At 44.0% G+C, this 24,725-nt stretch overlaps 2 protein-coding genes across 6 annotated transcripts in view; one reads left to right on the forward strand and one right to left on the reverse strand.

The window, feature by feature from the left end:
* ccdc33 (coiled-coil domain containing 33) overlaps nt 1-12,818 on the forward strand; it is a 76,463-nt gene extending 63,645 nt beyond the window's left edge. Inside the window, exons 15-24 of one of the 2 annotated variants that reach the window (XM_064335569.1) lie at nt 110-324; nt 2,117-2,180; nt 5,287-5,482; nt 8,050-8,138; nt 8,607-8,738; nt 9,175-9,268; nt 9,853-9,977; nt 10,322-10,411; nt 10,910-11,026; nt 11,261-12,818. In XM_064335569.1, coding sequence (XP_064191639.1) covers nt 110-324; nt 2,117-2,180; nt 5,287-5,482; nt 8,050-8,138; nt 8,607-8,738; nt 9,175-9,268; nt 9,853-9,977; nt 10,322-10,411; nt 10,910-11,026; nt 11,261-11,326 — 1,188 coding nt within the window. In that variant the 3' untranslated portion in view covers nt 11,327-12,818. The remainder of the gene's footprint in view (nt 1-109; nt 325-2,116; nt 2,181-5,286; nt 5,483-8,049; nt 8,139-8,606; nt 8,739-9,174; nt 9,269-9,852; nt 9,978-10,321; nt 10,412-10,909; nt 11,027-11,260) is intronic. The other variant, XM_064335570.1, reaches the window with a different exon arrangement.
* Nucleotides 12,819-13,002: 184 nt separating this feature from the next.
* On the reverse strand, nt 13,003-20,280 carry LOC135254951 (photoreceptor-specific nuclear receptor-like). Of its 4 annotated transcripts, XM_064335574.1 has the most exons (9): nt 19,886-20,280; nt 19,599-19,708; nt 16,989-17,139; nt 16,601-16,704; nt 15,807-16,103; nt 14,651-14,832; nt 14,045-14,285; nt 13,844-13,949; nt 13,003-13,252 (listed from the first exon to the last, which is right to left on the reverse strand). In XM_064335574.1, the coding sequence occupies exons 2-9, from the start codon at nt 19,684-19,686 to the stop codon at nt 13,120-13,122; spliced, it is 1,302 nt and encodes a 433-aa protein (XP_064191644.1). In that variant the 5' UTR covers nt 19,687-19,708; nt 19,886-20,280; the 3' UTR covers nt 13,003-13,119. The 4 variants fall into 4 exon arrangements, with proteins under 4 accessions (XP_064191644.1, XP_064191645.1, XP_064191643.1 ...); XM_064335575.1 differs by having other exon boundaries at nt 16,989-17,134; nt 19,599-20,280; XM_064335573.1 differs by having other exon boundaries at nt 19,599-20,279.
* Between the last annotated feature and the right edge of the window lie 4,445 nt (nt 20,281-24,725).

Raw genomic sequence — 24,725 nt, forward strand, 5'->3', positions numbered from 1 at the left:
TTTTTTTTATGAAGATAGCACACTGCACTGGGAAGTGAGACTCTGAGGAAACATAAGCAGGGGAGGAACACTGTTAAGCTGACTGCTGTGAGTCCGGCTCTCTCCACAGTTCCAGAGGAAAGGGCTGGGCCTGCCGTCGTACGACGCCCTGGCGCAGATCCTGCCTGAGTACCAGCACCTGTTCCGGGCTCCGAAGGCGGGGCCTCAGCACGCCCAGCAGCCTAAGCCCCGCCCAAAGGGCGGACCTACGGAGAGTGAGCCTCATCCTTCCCAGGACAGCCACGCCCTGAACGAGACCTACAGACTTCCAGCCACACACACACGGTGAGCTGCACCCCCTTCCACACATTCCGCATTGTGCCTTTAACACTTAAAGAGATAGTTTTGAATTTTTGACATCAAGCCCTGTGTTTGCACACCTATGATGTTGTTGATCGAAAGAAAATATTTTCATGCCAGATCAGCCTGTTTGCTGGGCATAATATTCTGTAGAAATTTCTGTGTGCAGCTGAATGATATCTGGCCATACAATACAATATTTAGCAGTAATTTGACTTCAAAATAATGAAATAAAGGCTCAAAATTGTGATTGTTGACTGCTGTGGGATTCTGTTTGCTGAATCTACACTGCGGAGTATGTTTAAGTGGTTTAGGAGCTGCAGGAAGGTTGCCCCTGTTCACTTCCATTAGTAGGAGCTGCATCATTTGTGGCTTCTTGGTGATGCCGCATTTTTGTATTTCTGATGTTCTCCATTACAGTACAGCAGACTGGATAGAGCATCTCCCAACTGATTATAGTGTAATGCAATGAATCTCGAACATTTCCCCTGTAACACTGTAACACAGATTTTTAGAAGTGCCTGTGGTATAACTGGCTGTTTATTCACTATTCCTGTGAACTGAGGTATCTCGCAGGTCTCTAGGCAGTTAGGAGAAACATTTGGGAAAGAAGAGAGGCAAAACCGAGAAGTCCGTCAGTCCTCAAATCCCTTGATATGAACAGCAGATTAAAATAGCTGGAAGGACAGAGTAACTGAAACGCTGGGGATTCACCGTGATGGAGAAATTTATACACAATTTCCAGACTTTGCCCACCGGTGAATTTCACCACTAAGCTCAGACAGCCTTGCTGTGGTGTCTGATTGGTTATAAAGAGTTGACCAATGACTGAGTGGGAAAACAGAGGATCTCCCCAGAGGGATAGGAGTGGTGTTCTCTACATTCTCACTGCTGTCAATCATATCCAGAAAATCATATCCAGTCACTATAATCTGACATATTTTACATTCATTCAGTCAGGTATTGATTGAGGACACAGGTTAGTAGCTGGACAACCTTGAACCTGCAGCGCTCAAGTTTCTGTGCTACAAACACAGCTACATGTTTAACAGTGTTAAATCCTCCACTAATGATTCTTCCTGGAGACCCCATTCTTAATCCTATGAGACATCGTCTGCAAATTGACCTGATTTCCCATTTATTGGACATGGAGAGCATTTTATTGAGCATAAAAGGGTTTTAATGACATTAGAACTAAGTGTGTCTCATGAGAAATTGTGTGTTTTATAACATCCCATTGCATAGAGAAGATCTTTGTGAGGGAATGTACCAGACAAAGTCAATTGGCCTTGTTAGCATTAAGATGTCTTGATGTTAAACATTTTTCTTTTTAATGGTGATAAAGACTGAAACAAAGGGTTCTAGATAAAGGAAGCAAAGTGCTTTTTATATTTTCTGATACAGCTACAGTAGATTTAGCTAAAATAGAATAGTAAGAAGCTAGATAAACAAGAGTGAGGCTTCTTGAATCCGTTATGGGTGGAGCTGCATCATGCTGTCTATCATCAGCTTTAGCAAATCAAAAAACTGAATCTAGCACAACGCTATGATTGGTTTCTGATCTGTGAGTTTCTAGTAATTCATGGTAGCTTCACATGTCTTGGGGCTCCTGAAGCCTCACTCACATGCCTATAGGAAACTACACCTGATGATTTTTGCCTTCCATTTAAGAGCCCTCGATGATCACTGTGGTCTCTCTGCCTGAAATTAGGAAGGGTGGGGCTAAGGTGGGGAAATATCATCATTGACCGTTTGCCCCCTCCCACACACACCACAGGAACCCTGCCCCTGAGGCTGAAGATGACCCCAACACGGCAGAGGTCGCTGAACACCAGACAAGAGTAAGTACAATTACAAGAGTTACAAAATGAGAACTGCTGCAGAAATTCACGGTTGCATAGTACAGGAGAGTACTACTTTCACTCCCATCCACAGTCACTTAGTACTTAGTGTGCTGGCAGTGGGGGCCTGGCTGTTCAGCGCTTTTCCTCAGACTACAAGTTTCGCCCCCCCACCCAGTAGACACAACAGGCTGTGCTGCATGTGTGAAAGTGAATCACCCTAACGCCCGCCCCCCACTCCCCCACTGTCCCATGTCACCAGCTTAGCTGTTGTTCCTGCTGTTTGTGCTGCGTAAATGTCTGCGTGGGAAATGCCCACAGCCGTTGTCGCGGTTACAGGTCCTAGAGAGAGGCTGTCCGTGAGCTTGCACATGTTTTGCCACTACGGCTCCCCTTACTGTTTGGCAAAATACGTGCCTCTTCCTGCCTACATTTGGTAAAATAACCATCATCTCCTCTAAACGGTTGGTAAACCACACACTCCATCTCCTCTTAGTGTTCAGTAATATGAACACTGGCTGGAACACAAGAGTTTTTCTCACTCAAACATCCTCACTTTTTAGGCCAAGACACAATGAGGCTTCCATAGTATACATTAATATAATTGTGTTCTTTACAGAGATAATTCAGTTACTAATATTTTATCAGTTCAATTGCTGTTCTCTTCTCCCAAAAAAGGAACTTAAGGGTGCTTTGATGTTCCTTTTTTGATGTTTGGATTGTTTATGTAAGAAATATATGTCAAATTGTAAATTACATTAATTTAGCTATCACGGTTTGCAAAGTGAGTCTTTTCTTGTCATGTGTTTTATAATAAATTGAGTCTGTTGGGAAAAAAAACATCTAAATGTTATAGAGCAAATATCTTTATTTGTGTAATCATCAGTTATACACATTACTTACATTACATTTAGGCATTTAGCTGACGCTCTTATCCAGAGAGATACAACGATCACCAAACTCGTCAAGTCACTTAGTCATGTGAACAACAGTGTAGATAAAAGCCTTTTACTAGATGCATACATAAGAGAACAAGATAGTCTTTTTTTTTTGTTTTTTTTTTTTTTTTTTTTATAGTTATGGAGGGGTTTAGGAAGTAGAGCGTACACACGAAAGACGGTGCGTCTTGGTTTCCGTTGAAGGTGCTCAGCCACTCTGCTGTTCTGACCTCCACTGGAAGATCGTTCCACCATGTGGGCCAGAACTGCAAAATGTCCAGACCTTGTGCTGTCGTGTAAGGGGAGGAATCAGCCAGAGCCCTGTAGTAGCCGATCGGAGCGATCTGGCCGGCTTGTAGGGTCTGATCATCTTCTGCAGATAACCAGGACTGACCCTTGACTGCTTGGAAAGCAAGCACATGTCTTAAACGATGCGAGCTTGCACTGGTACAGTGGAGGGAGATGAGGGGAGACTGGCTGGATCACGAGGGAGGTTTTAAACCAGAACGTGCGCTGCATTCTGGATGACTGAAGGGTTCTGGTGGCTGATGCTGGAGTGCCACCAGAGGAGATTGCAGTATCCAACGTGACAGTATCATGGCCTGGACCAGGAGCTGTGGGAATATTGTGAGATGTCTTATTCTGCGGATTTGTAAGATGAACCTGCAACGAACGGTGGTTGCGCGATATTCTCAGATAGTGACAGCTGTTGTCAGGACAACTCAAGATTCGGCACTCTGTGAAGGGTAGGGAGGTCTCTAAAGAAGGGCAGATGAGAAGTGGGAGAGGTAATAAGCACATGCGTGCTTATTCATTCACACTTTCACTGACAGCACACACACACACACATATACGCACGCACAAAGACATGCACTTTCCTCACTGTACTTTTTAGTGGTGGCCCTGCCATCTGTAAGCTCTGATTGTCCTTTAGTTCCTCTCTGCTGCATTAAAATTCATAGCGTGGGGTGTATGTGTGAGTTTGTGTGTGGGGGGGGGGGGGGGGGTCAGCTGCTTCATGGCCCAGATGATTGAGCTCTCTCTGGGCTCGTCATTTGAAACCCCCTCCCTCCCTCCCTCCGTCCCTCCTGCCCAGAGTGGATCCCCCAGTCTCCCATCTAATCTGCAATCATAATTTTGTCCTATCAGATGCTGTTTCAATTAGGCGCTCAATTTCCTCAGTGGGGCCCCAGGGACCCACAAACCCTACTGGCCTAAATTGGGGACCCCCAACCACAGCAGCCCCCAGCTCGTTTGCTGCACGCGCTTGGTAGAGAGGCAAGCTCATATTTCCACTCTCTCACATTCATGGAGGCCATTTCGACAGTAAAACTAGTGATAAATTGGGGTTTAAAATGTCATTGGGCACCAAGGTTACATGCCTGTGCTGCAGTGATTGGTCCAACTGTTTGGGGGCTGTTGGGTGAATTTCATTTCAGAGTGGGGTACACTTCATTGCCTGTCAATCCCAAGATCACCCTGACAAATCAGTTTATTGCTCCCCTGGACACTGGGAGGAGTAAACCGATCACATGGTAACTTCAGTAGAGAAAATCTGAGAATTACCATCAGAACTACTGTTCTGAAATCCAGCCATGGTAAAATGAATGGTGGTCCCCATTAGATGCTGTTGCTGCTGTATATTGTCCAGGAAGGCAAGACCAAGACACAACAAGGACATCTGGTGGCCACATGCTGTAACTAACAACATTTTTGGCTGGACCGCAACAGCGTGGCCAGCCCAATGAAACGCGAATGTCTGTGATTGAGTAACTGAGTGAGTGATGAAGTTACACCGCGCATGCCTGTGACTGAGCGACTGACTGATGAAGGTACACCGTTGGTCGGCCGGTTCGGTCCAGCTATATACTAGGTTTTGACCTGGTCTTGTTTTGCAGGATATCTGCTGCTACTGTCTGATTTGAAATGGAATAACATGCTTCACTTGCATTTATGTATGGTCAGTTTTTAATAAAGATTCTCATTAGTTAGGCTTAAACCGGGGATAAAGATTTCTCTGTCTTCTTTTCTCCATCACCTTTTCTTTCTTTCCCTATTTTACTCCCTACACCCTCACCCTTCTCTCCTCTTCTTTCTGTTCCTCTCTTCCTGTTTCCTCATCTGTGTGTCCCTTTGCCTCTCTCTCTCTCTCTCTCCCTCTCTCTCAGGAGCTGGAGAACTACCGCACGGCCATGCAGAAGATGGCCGATGACATCATCACTCTGCGCAGGCAGGTGGGGGAGCTGGAGTCAGAGAACAGCCGTCTGCGAACTGACCTCTCCCTCCACCACGATGTGGGCCGCACCCTGCTGGACGACACTGACATCGACGTCATGACCAAGGCCGAGATCGCCGACCGCATCAGTAAATTCCCGTCCTGTCTGCTTTCCGTCTAGTTCAACCCTCCATCCTCTTTGTCCTACCCTAGATGCTAAACTATTGTCCTGCAGTATTCACCAGCCGAAACGGTAGCCTGGCTTTCCCTATTCTTTTGCTAGGCTCAGACACATCTAAGGACCAGGCAGACACCATGAGATACACTTGACAGGTTTATGCCTGCAGGAAGAGTGCAGCACACTGAGACACAGAACTCTGTATTGTACTCTGGACATTTTGTATTTTCACACCTGAAAAGCACACTAGAAAAATACAATATTACAGTAGTTAATTAGAATCCCTAGTAGAAACAGACTCTGCCTCTCGCTGCCTTGCATAAGCACTCCACTGCACTCGCAAACTCTTCCACACCAAACCCTCCTCCCCCCCAAAACCATGCATCATAAAATCACTCATAGCACTGAAAATGCTAAATTGAGACAGAAAACAATGCTTGGTGTTCATGCATGCAGTCTGAAGGCTCAAGAATGTTCAGAATATGAATATACATTATTATATTATATTCTATATAAATACATATATATTCTAATCTAATCTAAATTCTAATTTGTCATTTATGACCAAACCTCAAAAGGCACTAACGTAATGATGGGTGTGAAAAACTTCCAGGACTGTGAATTTCGAGACTGTGGCTGCATTCAGATCCAAGTTTTATGCTTTCTTCTTGAAGTTCCCTTCCCTTGCTTCAAGAGGGGAATCCCCAAAATGCCAGGATGAAATATGGCAGCCACACCAAGTGGCATTCGGTTCCAAATTATGAAAGGGGGCAATTATATTTCCTATATATGCTCCCTTGCCTTTCCTCCCTCCTACCAAAGGTATAATGCAAGCCTCCAGCAAGTAGAAAATCCCACAATGCAATGCTCCACACATAAATAAGAGTGGATTAAATCAGTGCGCTGTCAAATAGAGGAGGCAATGTTTTTATGCAGGATGAGTTTGGAAAATTTGTGAACAATTCGTGAATGTATGTTGAGTTACTGGGGGAGGTATTAAGTATTGAGCCCTGAACTTTCTTAGTTAGCCTACACATTTTTGTGTTATGTGTTTGAGTGAGGTTTTCTCCGCAAAGCCCAGCTGACGTATTTTTATTATCGCTCAAGATAAGGTAGGGTAAGGTTGCTATGAATTATTCATGAACCTTCCAAAATCGTCCTACGAAAAATACTTGAACATGGAACAGAGCTTGCTATGCGGTAGCATAGGTTGCGACTATCCTCCCTTGCAGAGTACCTGTAGAAATTACTTGTTGCATGTCACAAATGTCACAAAAAACTCACTTGAAGGAAGACAGCATGGGAAGGGAATGTGGTATCAAAACATGTCTGTGTGCATGCTGAACAGGGCAAAGGGCTGCAAAGCTAGCTTGGGTAGCTAATCTTAATGGACACCTGTAATCACATGACCTAAGAAGCCTTTTCAAAACATATATACCACGTTGAACAGTGGGCTGGTTACCTGGTTACGTCCACGGGTAAAAACCAACGTACAGAGAAAATTGGAAAAACATCTCAGCGACCTGATTCCACACACAGAGGCCCCAAGCCTGTAATTATCCTGCACAGAGATAACGAGGAAGTGGAGACTGCTTTTCGCTAAACTCTTGGCAGTTGAACTTCAGTACTTTCTGTCGTGTCTTTGATAAGGATTTGAGGTGTAAACCTATCCCTGCTTCAGGTCTGCTAATCCACCCGGTGGTTTGTGGGGAGCACAGATAAGCCCTGCTTTAGGGAGAAAGAGAACTGATAAGGGAATCTGCTCTGAATCTCTTATCTCCTGAAGGACAGGAGGAATTCCAGCCTGATTTGCCTGCTTTTCATCATCAAGCAGAGATTTTAAAAAATGAACTTGAAATAATTTGGCCTTTTCAGTTTCCTCTCTAAACTTGTTTTCTTGCATACTTAAATTTGTAAGAAACACAGTTAACTGTGACCTGCTGGATTTGCGGCAGTGACATTTAATAATTGTATCCCTGTTTTCCTGCATATTTTTCTCTTTTTAAACAAATTTTCCCCTTTACGTCCTCTGCGATTTGGAACCACCAATTGTGCCTCTTGAACTACTGCTGTGCCACCCACATTTGCATACCATCAGCACTGCATCTGAGTCATTTGTGATTCTCTGGTTACACACCTGTGAACCAGTGGTTATTGCATTCTGCAGGCTGCACAGTACTGCGGAGAGCTTCTGCTGGTAGGAGGAAAGGCACATCTCACCAGATAAACCCTGTGGAGGCCTGGTGCATCGCTGAGGCAACCAGAATACTCTTGACTTCTGTCAAGAGTATTCTTAAAGGAATATGTTATGTGTTCTTCTTGCCAGGGTTTTGGTTTTCGGGAGTTTATGTATGTTTCTGAAGGAGCAGCATGTTGTAGATTCTGGGGTTGTTGTAGGTTATGGGAGTTTGGTTTGTGTGTATTTGTGCTAGTTTCTGTAGGAGCTGCAGTTAGAGTTTGTGTCTTTCTTAAGGAACAGCATGGTGCTGACTGGGTTGATTGTGCGTAAGCTCTGCTCTCTGGCGCCCCCTCTCACAGTGTCGCTGAAGTTCAAGCTGGCCAGCGAGACTAGCACAGCGGCCACGCAGAGGGACAAGATCCAGCAGCTGCAGAACGAGCTCATCAAGGTGAGAGCTCCCCTGCACATCTGGACATGTCTCTTTCCAATCTCTAATGACAGCGTGAGGTTCACCGACAGGACTACCAAATAACACATGCACCGTGTCACTGTTGGTTGTTGTGATAGTGTCATTATCACTGCTGTGTGTTGTGACTCGATATGTGTGACCTCTGACCTCAGGTATGTGTGTCCCCTTGCTCTGGGTTGTATGTGGTAATCTCTGACCCCCGTTTTCAAGAACTGTAACTGCAGAAGGCTGACCTCGGACATCTGACCCCTGTGTCCTCACTCTCTCTCCTCTCTCAGCATGATGGTGCTCAGAAGCTGTGTCTTTGTCCTCTTACTCCTGCTGTCTCTCTGTCCTTTCTCAGAAGAACAACGGTGCTAAGGAGCTGATTGGCTGCAGAGGGCCCACCAGCAGGTGTATGACCTCTGACATCTGACCCCTGTGACCTTGCTTTCTCTCTTCTCTCAGAAGAACGACGGCGCTAAGGAGCTGATTCGGCTGCAGAGGGCCCACCAGCAGCAGCAGGCCGCCCTGCAGCGCTGTCAGAACCGGCTGGCCCGGGCGGGGGCCCTGGAGGCCACTGTGCGCCAGCAGGAGAAGGTGCAGAGCGCCTCGCTTTTACGCACTGCTCACACGCTGTTCGCTCACTCACACATGGTATACGCACTGTATTCTCACTTTTCTCCACTGTCTGTTCACCATTTAGCACACTGTGCACTAAATACACTGCCTCACATACTGGCACTCTGCTCACACTGTATATTCACTTTACATTTAATTTAATTACATTTATTTGTCAGCCACTTTTATCGAAAGCAATGTACTATAAGAGGTACAATAAGACTTAACACTCTGTATACGAACTGTACATATATGCACCGCTTATCACTTTGTATGTGCACAGTATGTACAGGTGGTTTTTATCTGCACTTTACACACTGTCTAACCATATGGACTGTACACTTAACTTACTGTTTATCTCCCTGTGTGGTTGTATGGCCTGCACCTTCTCTGAGGTCCCTTTTTTGGTCTACAGGTTATAGAGAAGATGGAGAAGGTGCTGGACAATAAGCTGAGGGGGAAAAATAAGGAAAATGCAGAAAAAAGCAAACAAGGGAAAAAACCAGCTGGTGAGACTCCACAGTTTGTGTCAAAAAGAGAACCTAGCAGCCTCACCAGCAGAACCCAGCGCTCACTTTGTTCATATACATCAACATTTATTTGCCATTTATTTTGATGCCATTTATTTCAGTGATCAATACCATTTGGTGAACCATGCTTGATATGAAATTGAATTATACTTAGTATACTGAAGTATATTATTTTATACATCAGAATACTTTATGTTTTCACATGAGGTGGTTTTGCAGAATTCTGCTTTTACTTTTTGAATTTTGAACATTTTGAGCACAAATATGTCACAGAATATCAGAAAGGTAAAGTGTGCTGTTGTGGCTTAAGGAGGCATGAGCTGAGCCAAAGTTGGTTTTTAAAAGAAGGAGCAAAATGTATTTTTAAAGCACATAGAAAAGCACACACCAGAGCCTGGAGTCCCCTCTCGACTTCATCACACATAAATAATGTTTATGCGGACATCCAGGACATTCAGCGCGGTGCTGGAGAGTGATAATGTAGGTGTACATTAGTTAGATCTCTGTGGTTGTCCTTGCTGTGGTGAGATGGTGTGGGGACTAGCATTCTGGCCTGCCCACAGGTGAGGAGGACAATAGAAGGAAGGAGATTGAGTCGGTGCTGGCCGCTGAGAACTCACGCCTGAGGGCGGAGCTGGAGAGGCTCCGCCTCCAGCCGCTACCCATAATCATCCAACAACCAATGCAGGTAAGCTGTAGGGGAAAGCTCCATCTGTCACAGGGCATAGCATCCTGCGTGAACTCCTTTGGCACTTGTGAGCTAAAAGATGATTTCAGACACATTAAGGTGAAGCAGAGCACTTTGAACTACAGATCCTCTGGAAACATTGCTCTGAAATTCAGAATCCCCTCCAATGGAGGCAGGCAAATGTGGTTACCTGGAAACACTTCAGGATGATTTCATATGCATTAAAGTCTCTCACATCCTCAGTGATGTAAACATGGATATTGTCATTGGGTTCATTACCAGCAGCTTTACACCAATTATGGATTTGAGGCCCTAATAATGGATTTTGCAAACCCCTTTCTCAGAAACAGGTGGTTTTCCCAGACAGTGAAAGACTGAGTCTCCTGAGCCAGCTAGAGAGAGCAAACGCACGGATCCGCACGCTGGAGAGCCAGGTACTGTCCCACAACACGCCCATGTATTCATACACTCATCCACACACATACACACACACACACACACACAAACACAAACGCACACTCACACACACACACACACACACATGCACACGCACACACACACACACATACACACACACGCACACATACACACACACGCACACATGCGCACACACACACACACACACACACACACTCACAAATGTACACACACACTCACACACTCACATGCACACACACACACATGCACACACTCGCACACAAACGCACGCACACACATACACACACACACGCATGCACACATGTACACACACAAACACAAACGCACACGCACACGCACACAAACACACACAAACACACACACACACACACACACCTAGACACGCACAGATCCACCTTCTTACCTCCCAGTTAGCCTATACTGTATGTGTGATGTGGACCGCGTGTGTGTGCGTGCGTGCGTGCGCGTGTGTGTGCGTCCGTCTCTGGTTTCAGCTGAATGAGAACTCCAGGCACTGGGGGAAAGAGAAGCAGGACATGCTAACCAGGTTGAGCGAACAGGACCACGGTTTCACCCGAACATCGAGCATGATCTTGCACAATCTGCCTCTGGTCAGTGCGTCAAAACAAAACAAATTGCATCTGAGCTCTAGCCTTAAAGCCAGAAGAAATGCGTGCTAGCTAGCTACCCCAGCATACCCGACCCATCGCTATCGCTATGTATTTCATGCTTTGCGTAGAGTAACGACAGCAAGAGTTCTGACTGCGTCTGAAGAGATGGCAGTCTACCTTTCTGCAAGGCCCCTCTGTGGGTGGTCAGCTGACTGCTGCTTTTATCTCCACTAGAAGAGCGCCTCTCTCTCTGCGATGGGTCCTCCTGGCCGACACAGGCAGCTGGACCCGCTGAAGTAACCTACTCTCCGTCACTCATTTTGTCCAGAAGCCACAGGCCCCAGTCAAAAGCCTAGCTCCTACTGTTTGTCAACACACAGAATGTTACATCATTTTCTTTTGCATCTTTCATACATTTAATGCATTCGTTAAGCAATTTAAACATATATCATAAGTCATTCCGTTCAAAAAATGTGTTTGCATGCAATTGTGCTTGTTTTAACATTAATAGCCTTGTCTGTGGGCTTGTCTATAAGTTGTGAATAGACTTATACTGAAATAGGGAAGTTATCCAAAAATGATGCAGCAGAAATCAAGAAATCAAGGTGATGTGATTGCATGTGATTCCAGCAGGAGGATCAGGCACTGCTGATGGTATATTGATAGTGATTTTGCTACACTTGAACAGTCACCAGATGGCAGTGTTGTCCTCTTTTTGGCAAGACCGCAACAGCGGGGCCAGCCCTACAAACATGAATGTCTGTGACTAAGTGACTGAGTGAGTGACTGAGTGTGTGATGAAGTTACACCATTGGTCGACCGGATGACGTGTGTTAGGTCTATACTAGGTTTTGACCTGGTTTTGTTTAAAGCTCTTCTAACCTAATTTAGTTTTATGATATGCGAAAAGATTACTGATTATATGGTTTTAGCTTGGGCTGCACTTGAATTTAACATATTTGAGGTGAGTATCTCTGTAAAGCATAAGGATCCACTTTTTTATGTAACTGTCTGAATTGCTCAGCTCAATGTCATCTTGATATTGCACTTTTAATTTATAACAATGTGTCAGTTTACAAAAACATTTTATTTTGCTATTGAGTAACATTTTATAATATTTTACATTTGGCCTGTATTTAATTTTATACTACATAGAGCTGTGTGGGCAGACTTTGAACAGTACAGGGGGGTTGCTGGGTGACACTGGGTGCCATGACGGTAAAGGCACTAATCTAGTGCATGAATGGGCTCCATGATCTGATATGGAATTCAAATCATGCTGCGTCAACTGTCGCTGGCAATCCTGCATGGTGACACACACAACTGGCTCTAGCATCGCCGAGCGACGGGAGGAGTTAAGTCAGCCACCCCACCCCACCCTGGTCATCAATTGGGTGTTCGGACGTCAATTGGGTGTTCTTGTGAATGTCAGCTGCAGCTTTCTGATAAAAAATCTTTCTGATAGAAAGCTGCGGCTGACATCACATGCTACGAAGGAGAGCACATTCTTGCGCAGAAGTGATGGAGGCTGATAAAAGATGATGGGCATTTCAAACTGCAGAGAAAGGGGGTCAAATCAATTTATTTAAAAAAAATAGCAGTACAGTTCTATTAGACTTCATCGTAGAAATATAGTAGACATTTTGTTTATTGCCATCTACGTTTTTTGACTGTGTGCCAAATTTCAGGTCATAGATATTGAATGAGTTATTCCCCATAGCTGTACCAATGCTATTGTGAGAGACAATTTTGCAAACTGTGTCTGATTATCAAATAAAGCCCTATTTTCTGATTTCTGTGTGAGTGTATGTTAGATTATAAGGGGAAAGGGTCTGTATTGCTGTATGGAGAAAACAACACTTAAACCGTGCATGCATAAGAGTTTCTAAAATATACATCATCACACAATATTAGGAAAAGGAAACTGATGAGATCCAGTTAAACCTAGGATACAATGAGGGACAAATAGCACTACAGAAAGTGGAAAAACATGTTTATTAGAAAAGCTTTTTTACCAAAACATAAGTACAATAAAGCTTCTAAGGACAGAAAATGCCGTTAATTACTCTCATGTCGAGCCAGTCTGACTCGGACTAGTTCTTGAACATGTCACAGAGCAGCTTCTCCATGGGCGTGTTGCCAATGGTGGTGTGGAAGAAGAGGAGCTCGATTTGTTCCGATGCCACAAAGCGCAGGGAAGGAAGAAGCAGCAGGAGTTTCCCAAACCTGCACAGATGATGAGTCAGAGTCAGAGAGTCAGAATATAGACATGCACTGGGATGAGTCAGTCAGGGAGTCACAAAGTCACAATCTAAACCTGCACAGAGAACAGGACTGAGTCACAGAGAGTCTAAATCTACACAGAGAACAGGGCTGAGTCACAGAGAGTCTAAACCTGCACAGAGAACAGGGGAGAGTCACAGAGAGTCTAAACCAGCACAGAGAACAGGGCTGAGTCACAGAGAGTCTACACCTGCACAGAGAACAGGACTGAGTCACAGAGAGTCTAAACCTGCACAGAGAACAGGACTGAGTCACAGAGAGTCTAAAACTGCACAGAGAACAGGACTGAGTCACAGAGAGTCTAAATCTACACAGAGAACAGGACTGAGTCACAGAGAGTCTAAACCTGCACAGAGAACAGGGATGAGTCACAGAGAGTCTAAAACCTGCACAGAGAACAGGACTGAGTCACAGAGAGTCTAAAACCTGCACAGAGAACAGGACTGAGTCACAGAGAGTCTAAAACCTGCACAGAGAACAGGACTGAGTCACAGAGTCATAGGCAGATTCGGTGTCAGGGCCCGATGCGTTTACCTGGCAGGCTGACCAGGATATTGTGCGTGGACGTGCTGATCCAGCATCAGCTGAGACTGATCCTGCAAGTTTTCGACCTGTTCTGGATCCTTCAAGCCACGGGCCTCTGCTCAGTCAGGAAAAATAATAAAAGAGAATTTTCACCAAATTACATGACCACCTTGAATAATCCTTCACAATAGGTGTGAGCCAGGGACCCACCTGGCTTGAACAGGATGATGCCCTTCAGGCAGGCGAACTCAGTGGGGTCGATGGACAAGGCCCTGAAGCGGCCAAAAACTTCCTGCAGGAGGCGCAGCTGAGCAGTGGAGGTGCTGGCCTTGCTATGTGAGGTTGGGGACAGGTCAGGTAGGGACAGCAGAGGGCAGCTCTCCAGGGGCATGGACCACTGCACCGCACACAGCAGGAAGAGCTCACTCCAGGCTTCCTCCAATAGGATCACCTGAGAATGAGCATGTGGGTGGAGCTTATCTCCACTGAAAAAACCTGCTTCACAGACTACATCCATGTACAAATTCTCATTCTCATTCTCATCGTATGCAAATTATACAATGCTGTGAGAATGTATTTGCTTCTTCCTGATTTTCTCTATTATTGCATATTTGTCACACTGATTGGTTTCATATCTTCAGATAAAATGTAACATTAGACAAAGGGAAACGGAGTAAACAACGAACACATTTTTAAAATTATTATTTCATTTGCTTAATGAAAAACGTTATCAGATACCGATATTACCCGTGTGAAAAAGTAACTGACTGCATTTTCAGCGGAACACGCTGTGGAGGGCGGAGTCATGGGCCTCACCTGGTCTCGGAAGGGCAGGTTAGAGAAGATGGGCAGGTTCTTGGCCCATTTGACGGACATGAAAAGCAGGCGAGCAGAGGTCTCGTACACGTTCTCCTGGCTCCCGGAAGGCCAGAGCGACATCCGGCAGTCCGAGGGCGTCCTCTCTGGCTCGCCGCTCGTCACGTCGATGTTCTCATCCGCTGAAACACACACAGAATAATTCAGGTCCAGAGAATGTGAAATTGTGATATTGACATCCCTTTGGTTGAGTACATGCCGTTTTAAAGAGTGCACAAATACAAGCAGATATTTTAGTGTTGTATTGATGTGAAGGCACATTGTTCACTCACTGGAAAACCCCCAGAGAGGTACAGAAAAGAGCAACAGGACTTGGCTGAGGTCTTACGCAGATGGCTCATGAAGACTAATTGAAGAATTGAACATTGTAAGGGATCAAATGTGTCATTCATTTTTGTAAATAAGACTAAGCTTTTATCACTGATAAAATTTCTGCTTCTAATTTTTACTGTGTAGTTCCCCACTGATGTTTTAATGTCATTCCATTCCTTATTCTTTTACATCCATGCATGCCATGATGGATTAAATAGCCTGTTTTTGTAACTACAGTGATTTTCTGTTGTTCTCGTGTTCTAGTGCACTGTGGGTTCTAGTGTTGTGGTGTTCTTGTGTTCTAGTGTTCTGGGGGTTCTAGGGTTCTGGTGTTCTCTTGTGTTGTTCTGGGAGTTCTGGTGTTCTGGGTGTTCTAATGTTTTGGTGTTCTCTTGTGTTGTTCTGGGGGTTCTATTGTTCTGGTGTTCTTGGCGTTCTAGTGCTCTGGTGTTTTCTTGTGTTATTCTGGGGGTTCTAGTGTTCTGGTGTTCTCTTGTGTTGTTCTGGGAGTTCTGGTGTTCTGGGTGTTCTAATGTTTTGGTGTTCTCTTGTGTTGTTCTGGGGGTTCTATTGTTCTGGTGTTCTTGTGTTCTGGGCGTTCTAGTGCTCTGGTGTTTTCTTGTGTTATTCTGGGGGTTCTAGTGTTCTGGTGTTCTCTTGTGTTGTTCTGGGGGTTCTAGTGTTCCGGTGTTCTCTTGTGTTGTTCTGGGGGTTCTAGTGTTCCGGTGTTCTCTTGTGTTGTTCTGGGGGTTCTAGTGTTCTGGTGTTCTCTGTGTTCTCTCACCATCCTCCGGCTCCAGTTTGGCACACGTCTCTGCAGTCATCAGGCTGGCCATGAAGCGGTGGTTGTTCTGAGGTGCGGCACACTGCGGCAAGGGGGTGGAGGAGGTGATGGAGGAGGAGATGGACGAGGTAATGTGAGGCCTGGTGGCGTCAGAGAAGGAGCAGGAGGAGGAGGAGGTGGAGGAGGAAGGTGGGGTTGGCTCCCATGTGGTGGCCAGGTGTTGCTGCTTGGCATCCAGGTCAATCGAGTCCAACCTCACCTGCGCTGTACTGCGAGGCTGCCGCTCATTCTGCACCGCTGTGTGTGCGTGTGTGTGCGTGTGTGTGTGTGCATGTGTGTGTGTGTGTGTGTGTGTGCGTGTGCTGGTGTGTGTGTGTGTGTGTGTGTGTGTGTGCGTGTGTGCGTGTGTGTGCGTGTGTGCGTGTGCGTGTGTGTGGTGTGTGCGTGTGTGTGCGTGTGGGTGTGTGTGTGTGTGTGTGTGTGTGTGTGTGTGTGTGCGTGTGGTATGTGCATGTTGTGCATGTGTGTGTGGGTGTGCGTGCATGTGTGTGTGTGTGTGTGTGTGTGTGTTTGTTTGTGGTGGGGGAGGTCAGGGGAGACAGGAGAGAGAGAGAGATCAGAGACAGCATACAGAACCTAACAAAAACAGTCACTTCACATCATCCTCTACAACTGGGATTGCCTATCTTGTTCCTGAAGGTCAGCAGGTGCTGAAGGGAGCCAGTTTTACACTAACATGGCATGGTATCTACAAGCGCACAGTAACGTTTAGAACAGAAAATGGCTGCACTCACCATCCTTGTTCATGCCAGCCTGGAGGCACTTCTTCAGTCGGCAGGCTTGGCACTGGTTCCTGTGTGCTTTGTCCACGGGACACATACCCATGCTAGCCTGGCACCTGTGAGAGTGGGGAGTGAAGCATGGACTAGCCTGGCAAAGGGGGTGGGCACTGATATCTTCATATTTTAAAATTTTACTACCGCTGTGTTTACTTAGGTGTGAAAGTTTTTACTTGCAATGATTCTGGATAAGAGCTAAATTGCAATTCTTAGAGATTAGGGGCCGCAGTGTGAGCCATAATGATTAAAGCATCTTTACCAATCACGAAGAAAAAGAGGAGACGGGAGCAGGAACTACCCAAGGAATCCTGCCTGCCCCGCCCCAGGGCCCCGCCCTCCTCACCTGTAGATGAGCCTCCTCCGCACACTCCGCTTGAAGAAGCCGCTGCAACCGTTACACGCATAGATCCCGTAATGCTTACCGCTGCTGCTGTCCCCGCACACCTTACACAGCAGGGCGGGGCCGAGTGATTTACCAGGGGCAGGGCTCTGCTCTGGAGGAGAGCGCAAGGGGGAAGGAAGGAGAGGAAGAGGAGCAGGAAGAGACGGAGTGAAAAAGAGAGGATGTTAGAGAGCGAGTGAAAAAGGGGTGAAAGAGATGCTGAGTGTGACAGAGAGAGGGAGAGACAGAAAGTGCACCATGATGACAAAAAAGATAATATAAATGATTTCAAAGTAAAGGCAACTAAACCACACATTACAATTTAAATCGAGGACAGTATAACCAACTATTTAAAGTGGCAGAACTGTCACTAAATCTTAAGTTTTGAAACTCCTAGGTGGGTAGGCATGGCTTCCCGGGAATGTGCTCAGTAGCAGCCCATTAGTATGGGGTTAGATTGCTGCCAAAATGTTTAGTAATTATAAACTGAGATTTGCAAATGGAAATAAAATTGCAAAGGTAAAATCAAATAACTCAAATTTATTGAAGCATAAATGTGAAACCCAATTAGTGTATGTAACTATTTAATCTGTATGTGTTTCTTGCACTTTCAGCACATGCAGAACTCATTGTGTGAGTGTGCGCTCTATTTTTACATGCATGCATTTTGGCAGTATGGTTGCTTCTACATTGAACTGTAAACATTAGTCTCAGAGGCAACATTTTCAAATTAAAAGTTCACATTTCCAGTCAAAAGCAAGCATACATTAGCGTTCTTTAGCAGCATGTATCTGTGGGTGTTTGTTTAACTTTTGTTAAATAAAGAATTCCGAAGTAATTTTTTTTTTCCAATACAAGACGATGGGGATAATAACAACAATGGGAACACTACGCACCACAAGGTGAACATTGTTGGCCAGTAGGTCAGAGCTATTCAACTGCAGGTCCAGAGGTCCCAGTGTCAGCAGATATTTTCTCCAACATACAGCATACCTCCCATTTTCACAAATTAATTTACCTTCTTGGTTTAGAGAGGGAGGTGACTGATTACCTCACCTTGTGTGTCTTGATGCCTCACCCTCAAGACAAAGACGGTATAAATTAATTAAGGGCAGGCAGCTTCATTCCTTGCACATGCAGATTTTTGTTTCCTCAAATTACCTGGCTCAATTAACGTAATTAATTATTTGTTTTTTCCAAAGCATATTCATTTGTGGATTAGAAAAAGGCATTTCACATATAGCTGAAGGTACTTTTCCACCCCTGCCTGACATGCCATGAATATGCCATGATGGATAATTTTTATGAAGACTAAGCCAGGTAACAAAACTGAGGACATTTTATCTTTGCCATGTGATATAGCCTACTTACACGTGCGTATCATACAGTTCCGTTTTTTTACTTCTTTTAACAGCGTCTCTGTTTACAAAGCAGGTATTGTACTGATAGTCTAGATCTGGGCTGCTACAACTTGATTACTCAGTTGTCTTTTCTCTAGTTGTACAAGTTTGCAACTGTGTCTTGTGTGTACTCTCACATTCATTTACAGATTTGTTACAGATTTGTGAAACCATTCAAGATTTGTGACTTCATATGAACACAAAGTGAATTCTCAGAAATTAGCCAAAAATTTTAGGAAATATGTGCAGATCAGAGAATTACATATACAGTACAATCCAGTGTTTACTCTCTCCGAATACATACGCAAATCTCAATTTGTGATTACAAAACATTTTGGAAGCTACATGCATCTAACTCCATACATTACTGCCTTATTAAAGGGTGCTGACCATTTATGATAACACAAAGATCAGGTTTGCCACCTGATAGGATCTGCTTCACGCCTTCATCAGTTGACCTCTTATAAACCATAGAACCCTCTTACCTCATGCTCCCACACATCATATACTCTCAATCGTGTACAAAATCCGGGGTTGGATTATGATAATATAAAAGTAAATCAAGAGTATCAAACAGGTTCATTTAGAATGTAAGCAGTTTGAATTAGTAAATTCAAATGGAAAGTATGGCAATGTATTGGTAAGTCAAAATTGCTAAAGTTGAAGAAGGGTGTCCTGTCCCCTCACTCCCACACAAGCCAAGTCAAACCAAGTCAAGTTCATTGATTGTCATGTTTAAGCGTACAGTATATACAGTACAATTCTTTGTTGTAAAAGCTCACAAGAATGAAAAAAAAACATAATATTAGTATTGACAAACAATTTGCACGATATTACAGGTTAGGAAATATAGATTAATTGAAAAATGCCTGAACATAGTATCTTACTGTGCAAATTGACTTGGATCAAAGATTTTTAGTACTCTATAAACCTTTGGACAGGAGTAAATTTCCTTCCAGATTCCAGATTGCTGGCAATTTCAAAATCAAATCATAAAATTGCACATTTTGGTTAGTAACATTTCAAGGAAGATTCTTTTTTTTACTATGGGGTACCTTTGTAAAATGTTGCACATTCTATAATACTGCTCAATTTTTGCACATTTAGCATCACCATATGTAAAGGAAAATGCACTCCAGGACTTCTGTACTGCAGGAAGTGGAATTCTTACCTCCACGGGTGACATCTGAGCCGTTGTTCCCTGAGGACCCACTGGAGGATGAGGAAGGTATGGAGATCTGGGAGCAGTAATCCTCCATCCACCCAAAGTTAAGAAGAGGTCTCCAATAAGAGGGTGAGAGAGGAGAATCCTGGGTAAATGCAAGTGTTCCTGATAAATGTATCCACCTTGCTGTGAGTTTTTTTTAAATTAGAGTTTAGGGGTGTATACAGTGTACCCCATTTATGTATCTTGAGCCTGACTCCCAAGTAAGGATGAGGTCAGAGAGGTGGAGTCACCAGAAGGACAGATTCCCAGGGGTCAGCAGGTGCAGTTGGTGCCCCTAGATCAAGGCAGAGTTTCGGAACCGTGTGCAGTCCGTCTGGCTAATAGACCAAATAGCTAGTCGTTAGCCGCTCTGTTGGTTCCAATGCTGTCTACCCTGCTCAAAGCCTGTGGTAGGTGACTGTGGAAGGTGCTGGAAGATTTCAGTGTCTCTGGGAAGATGGGCGGAGTAAAAGTGTGGAACTGTGTGGGGTGGGAGATGGGAGTGCTCCTCCTGTCCTGCTCGTGACTGTGTGTTTGTGTGTGTGGGGGACGAGGTTCTGTAGACTCCTAGTGGGAGAGACGCCGAAGGATAAGCTTCAGCCACTGTGTAAGCACATCCTTACTGGTCATCCTCTTAATCTTTACCACCCCTCTCCAGACGGATCAATCAGTCACACTGAACAGCCTGTACCAGGCAGGCAGACGTGAGCAGGAGGGAAGAAAGACATGGAACGCGAAGGTCTGCACATTATGTGCTCCCGACCCTCCCTGCATATTTCCCTCAATCTCATCATTAGTTTATCCTCTTCAGAGGTCATCTGACTCTTTCTGAGGCTTGAAGCAGTGGCTCAATCCCAGAATGCCTTGCTAGTGTACATGTGTGCATGTGCCAGCTTACCCACATTGGTTTGCTGATATAAAAAAATATGATCGTGTGTTAATGTACAGAACCAAGACAAAGTCCCTGTGTCTAGCCTGGGTCTGGCCTGAGTCTGGACTGTGATTAAGTTGTGTCTGAGTGCTCTGAGACTGAAGTATCAGGTGACTATGGTGCTCACATGCAGAACAGTCTTATAGAGTGAGCCTGAGCTTAGCTGGAAGATACTATACATCAGCTGGCAGATACGGTAATTATGTCATTTAATGAGGCCTGTGTATGTGTGTGTGTGTGTGTGTGTGTGTGTACGTGCATGTTTGTGTGTAGGTGAGTGTGTGTGTATGTGCATGTGCAAGTATGTGTGTGTGTATGTATGTGTATGTGCATGTGCATGTTTGTGAGTAGGTGAGTGTGTGTATGTGTGTGTGTGTGTGTGTATGCATGTGCAAGTGTGTGTGTGTGTGTATGTATGTGCATGTGCATGTTTGTGAGTATGTGTACATGTGTACATGTATGTGCACGTTTGTGAGTGTGCATGCACGTTTGTGAGTGTGTGTGTGTTTGTGTGTGTGTGTCCATTTTTGCCTTTTCCTATTCTGTACTTTCATCATTTAGAATAACAAAAAGTAGGGAAAAGCACAATGAAAAAACAGTGGAATACATACTCTCTAATCTACTACATGTACTTTGAAAAAAAAAGTTTTTGAAGTTTTTTGAAAATTTTGTAGGAACATTTTCTGTTTTCTCATACTACAGGTGGCTGTGATGTCACATTTATTGATGTCAGTGGGCTATTCCTACACTATAACAGACACATCCTGTAAACATTGCAACCCATACTATCAAAGCTAAGCTGCTTAGTCTGCCACAAAACCTATTTTGAGTAGTTAGCAAAGACACCAAATAGGAGCCAGGGTTGAGGGGGTAGGAAGTAGGGATAGAAAACCAATTAGCAGTGAGATTGATAGAGCAGTAAAGAGCCCTGGTTTCCGACCATATGGTGTATGCTTTCTACCTGCCTAATTCCTGACCCTTGTGTGATTTTCTCCTAATTAGTCTGCTGCTAATTTTCCTCCTCTTTCTTTCGTCGTTATTTAGGATGTGTGCTTTATTCTGGCAACTTTGCTCTTTCTTTGAAACCGAATTACATTGATACACTGATTAATACCCTTAATATCCATGTGCCCCCTTACAGTTTCCAGCCTCTCTGTCTGTTTGTCTTCTCCATTCCAGTGTCCATTAATCTCCATCTCTCAGACCCATTTTCCCAATATCTTTAAATACATCCAACTGAATACAGCTATCAAAACACCACCCGCTCTGTTTAACAGTAATTAATCAAATAAAGTATTGAGCACTAATCAGAGATCAGAGATCTCCAGAGAATGCCAAAAGATACTATTTTGCCAAATAATCTCACTCCTTAGGTATTTAAGCACTTACACAACATGCCACTCTATGTGTTAACAGGGACTTCATCTCTGGAGAAAATTAGGTTTGTAAAGCCTGTATAAATTTAGAATTAAAACGAGTGTAAAATCATTACAAGAGGGTGGTTTCAGAGACAACAGATGGGTGTGTTTGACCTTTGAACTCTGCATTGTCTGTCTGAGTATTGGCTTTGGACTGACAGTAAAGGATGGCATGCACCCTGACCTGAGCTGACCTATGGATCCTGAGGGTAGTGACATGGGTGGACTCATAGTTAGGGCCACCTGTCATCATGCTAGTCACATGATAACCTGTGAAACAAACAATTTTACATGCAAATGAGCAGGACCCAATTAAATAGCACCCCACTCTCCTTTCTTTAAGAATTTCATTTCCACATAACATATGCATTTGACAAGGATATTTCTTAGGCATACAATACAGTGAATTGCATAAATACATTACATGCATTATATCTTGGGCTTGGAGTCTGAGGATGGAATCAAACCTGGCCGCTAGATGAGGTTGTTGTCCCCCAGAAGACTGCCAGTGTGTGGGGTAATGATACCAACTGACAGCAAATATCATTGCACAAATGAAAAGGTCTGGCCATTGGAATACATTTCAGACTTTAGCTTTACATTAGATAAGATTACACAAGGTGCAGTAATGATACTAGATGCTGTAATTAACAGACTGGCCATCTGGCCAAAGTACATAAAGGTGTGGACCTGGTCGTTGGAAGTTAAAAAGCCCAATATAAGTGCAATCATTACTATTATCATTATTATAATTTATTATTGGCTTAATCAGTGTTAATGACTTTATATTTTAAATCTATTTATCACAAATAGACTTCTGTTCGTCAGACTTTGTCAGAGTTTCCTAGATCAGTTATCACAACCCGGGAAACCCCCCAAATCTTTCCCTCTGGCTCATTTTAATTCTGCAGGAGAATACAATGTCACTCTTTGATGAGAAGGTCAGTCAACTCATGCCTAGTCGATAGAAGTGGACCACGCTGGCTCAGACATGATTCCATAGCGTTCTGAAAAGGTTTTATTGGAAGTAAATCTTGTGACTGAGAATGCTATGACTTATGGATAATGTTAGTGGTATTCTCCTCAATTCTCCTCTGTACACAGGGGGCATTTTCTCCTTGAAAGATACCCCTCTCGGCAGGAAATAAATGTTTCAGCAGTGGGTGAAGGTGACCCACTCACTACCATTGTGGAAGGAGTGATATCAATCTTGCCTTCTAAGGGTGTGAGTGCACGCAAACCATGGCAGAAAAATGTGTCGGACACCATTCGGGAATCATCAGAACCCCTCACTGGTGGAACGCTGTTTAGTTTCCATCATTTATTCATTTTTATTTGTTCGCTACTTGTTTAACACTGGCACCTAAGATCACAATTTGTGATTGGCACACTCTCCATCACATTGTGCCAACATTGGAGGGTGCGGTCAGCGAGTACCTGAAGATTTGCTGAGAAGGGCAAGCCAGAGATTATGGCAATAAAAGGGGATGAGGATGTAAACCCTCCTCTGAAATTAGAATTGAAAGCTCCATTAGGCATATGTGTTCCTAATGTGTTTTCTTTTCCCACCATCACCCCAAGGCTAATTTTTTTCTTATATGTGAGAGTGTATGTTTAGTAAAAATTTAAATAGGTACTGTAAGTTCAGCTGTGGTCAGAATTAACATGTATTCAACAAGGAAAATGGTTGCAGAGAACTATGCTAGCTGTTGTTCAATGTTCAAGTCTTATTATAAGTGGCTTTGAGCTTATTGGTCATCAGAATTGATTATTATTTTTTATTTATTTTTTTAGGTTGTTTGTTTGAACAGGAAGGCAAACCATGGAAATTATTAAAGATTTGACATGGATGTCAGGGTTTTGCTGAAATCCCACCTGTATTGTAGCAAAAGTTATCACCAGCAACCCTGCACCACTGACTCTGGCCCCAATAATTCCCTGCTCAACAACTGAGAGTGATTTTTACGACATGAAGAAATATTGCATTTATTGAAATTAATTATACCAGTTACATGGAGAAACAAGGTTGTTAACATAAACTATTATTCTAGTCTTCTAGTCAACACAAGCTATTATTCCTGTCTTCTAGTCAAGGTCACAATTAAACAAATAAAACTGATACATATTCATGAATTCAAAGGCTGTTGTAATTATTATTAGTAATATTATTATTATACATGTGCAAAAATGTGTTATGTTGCAGCGTATGCTTTAAAAAGCTAGTTGTATAGCTATGATTTTCATTTAATCTAATTAAACCTTTGTTTCACTCACCCTAAATCTCACTTTGAAACTTCTCCAACACAACACTGCCAACCCCAAATCATTAGTAGTTGCATAAAGAGTTGCATTAGCAGTAAAAGGGGGGCTGGGATGGGTGCATGGATCTGATCTGTGTTGTGCCGATATTGTAATTCCACCAGCTGCCATCTGTGCCCCCCCAACACATAAACACAAACACACACACACACACACACACACAGGAAACTACCCTTCTGGGATTGTGATGTAATCAGTTGACAAAGCCGCTCATCTCAGGACAGGACACACCCCTATGGGATTTGGGAGGCACGGATCATTCTCTTTAACTGTATACACACCGCATGGCAGCGCTTTTAACTAGAAGGTTGTGGGTTCTATACCTGGTTTGGTGAGGCCACCTTGTGAGGCCTTCAGCCAGTCAATGCTGGCACAGACCTGATTCCATCCGCAAACCAGTGTCCAGTGTCCAATGTCCCAGGA

This window comes from Anguilla rostrata, chromosome 5 (assembly GCF_018555375.3).
Source record: "Anguilla rostrata isolate EN2019 chromosome 5, ASM1855537v3, whole genome shotgun sequence".
NCBI lineage: Eukaryota > Metazoa > Chordata > Actinopteri > Anguilliformes > Anguillidae > Anguilla > Anguilla rostrata.

What these genes read in the sequence shown, in the direction of transcription:
- LOC135254951 (XM_064335574.1), bottom strand. Translation starts at nt 19,686, where the DNA reads ATGGAGGATTACTGCTCCCAGATCTCCATACCTTCCTCATCCTCCAGT. An exon ending in CGGAGGAGGCTCATCTACAG is followed by an intron (nt 16,705 to 16,988) that starts GTGAGGAGGGCG and finishes CCACTCTCACAG; the next exon opens with GTGCCAGGCTAGCATGGGTA. An exon ending in TATCCTGGTCAGCCTGCCAG is followed by an intron (nt 13,253 to 13,843) that starts GTAAACGCATCG and finishes TCATCTGTGCAG; the next exon opens with GTTTGGGAAACTCCTGCTGC.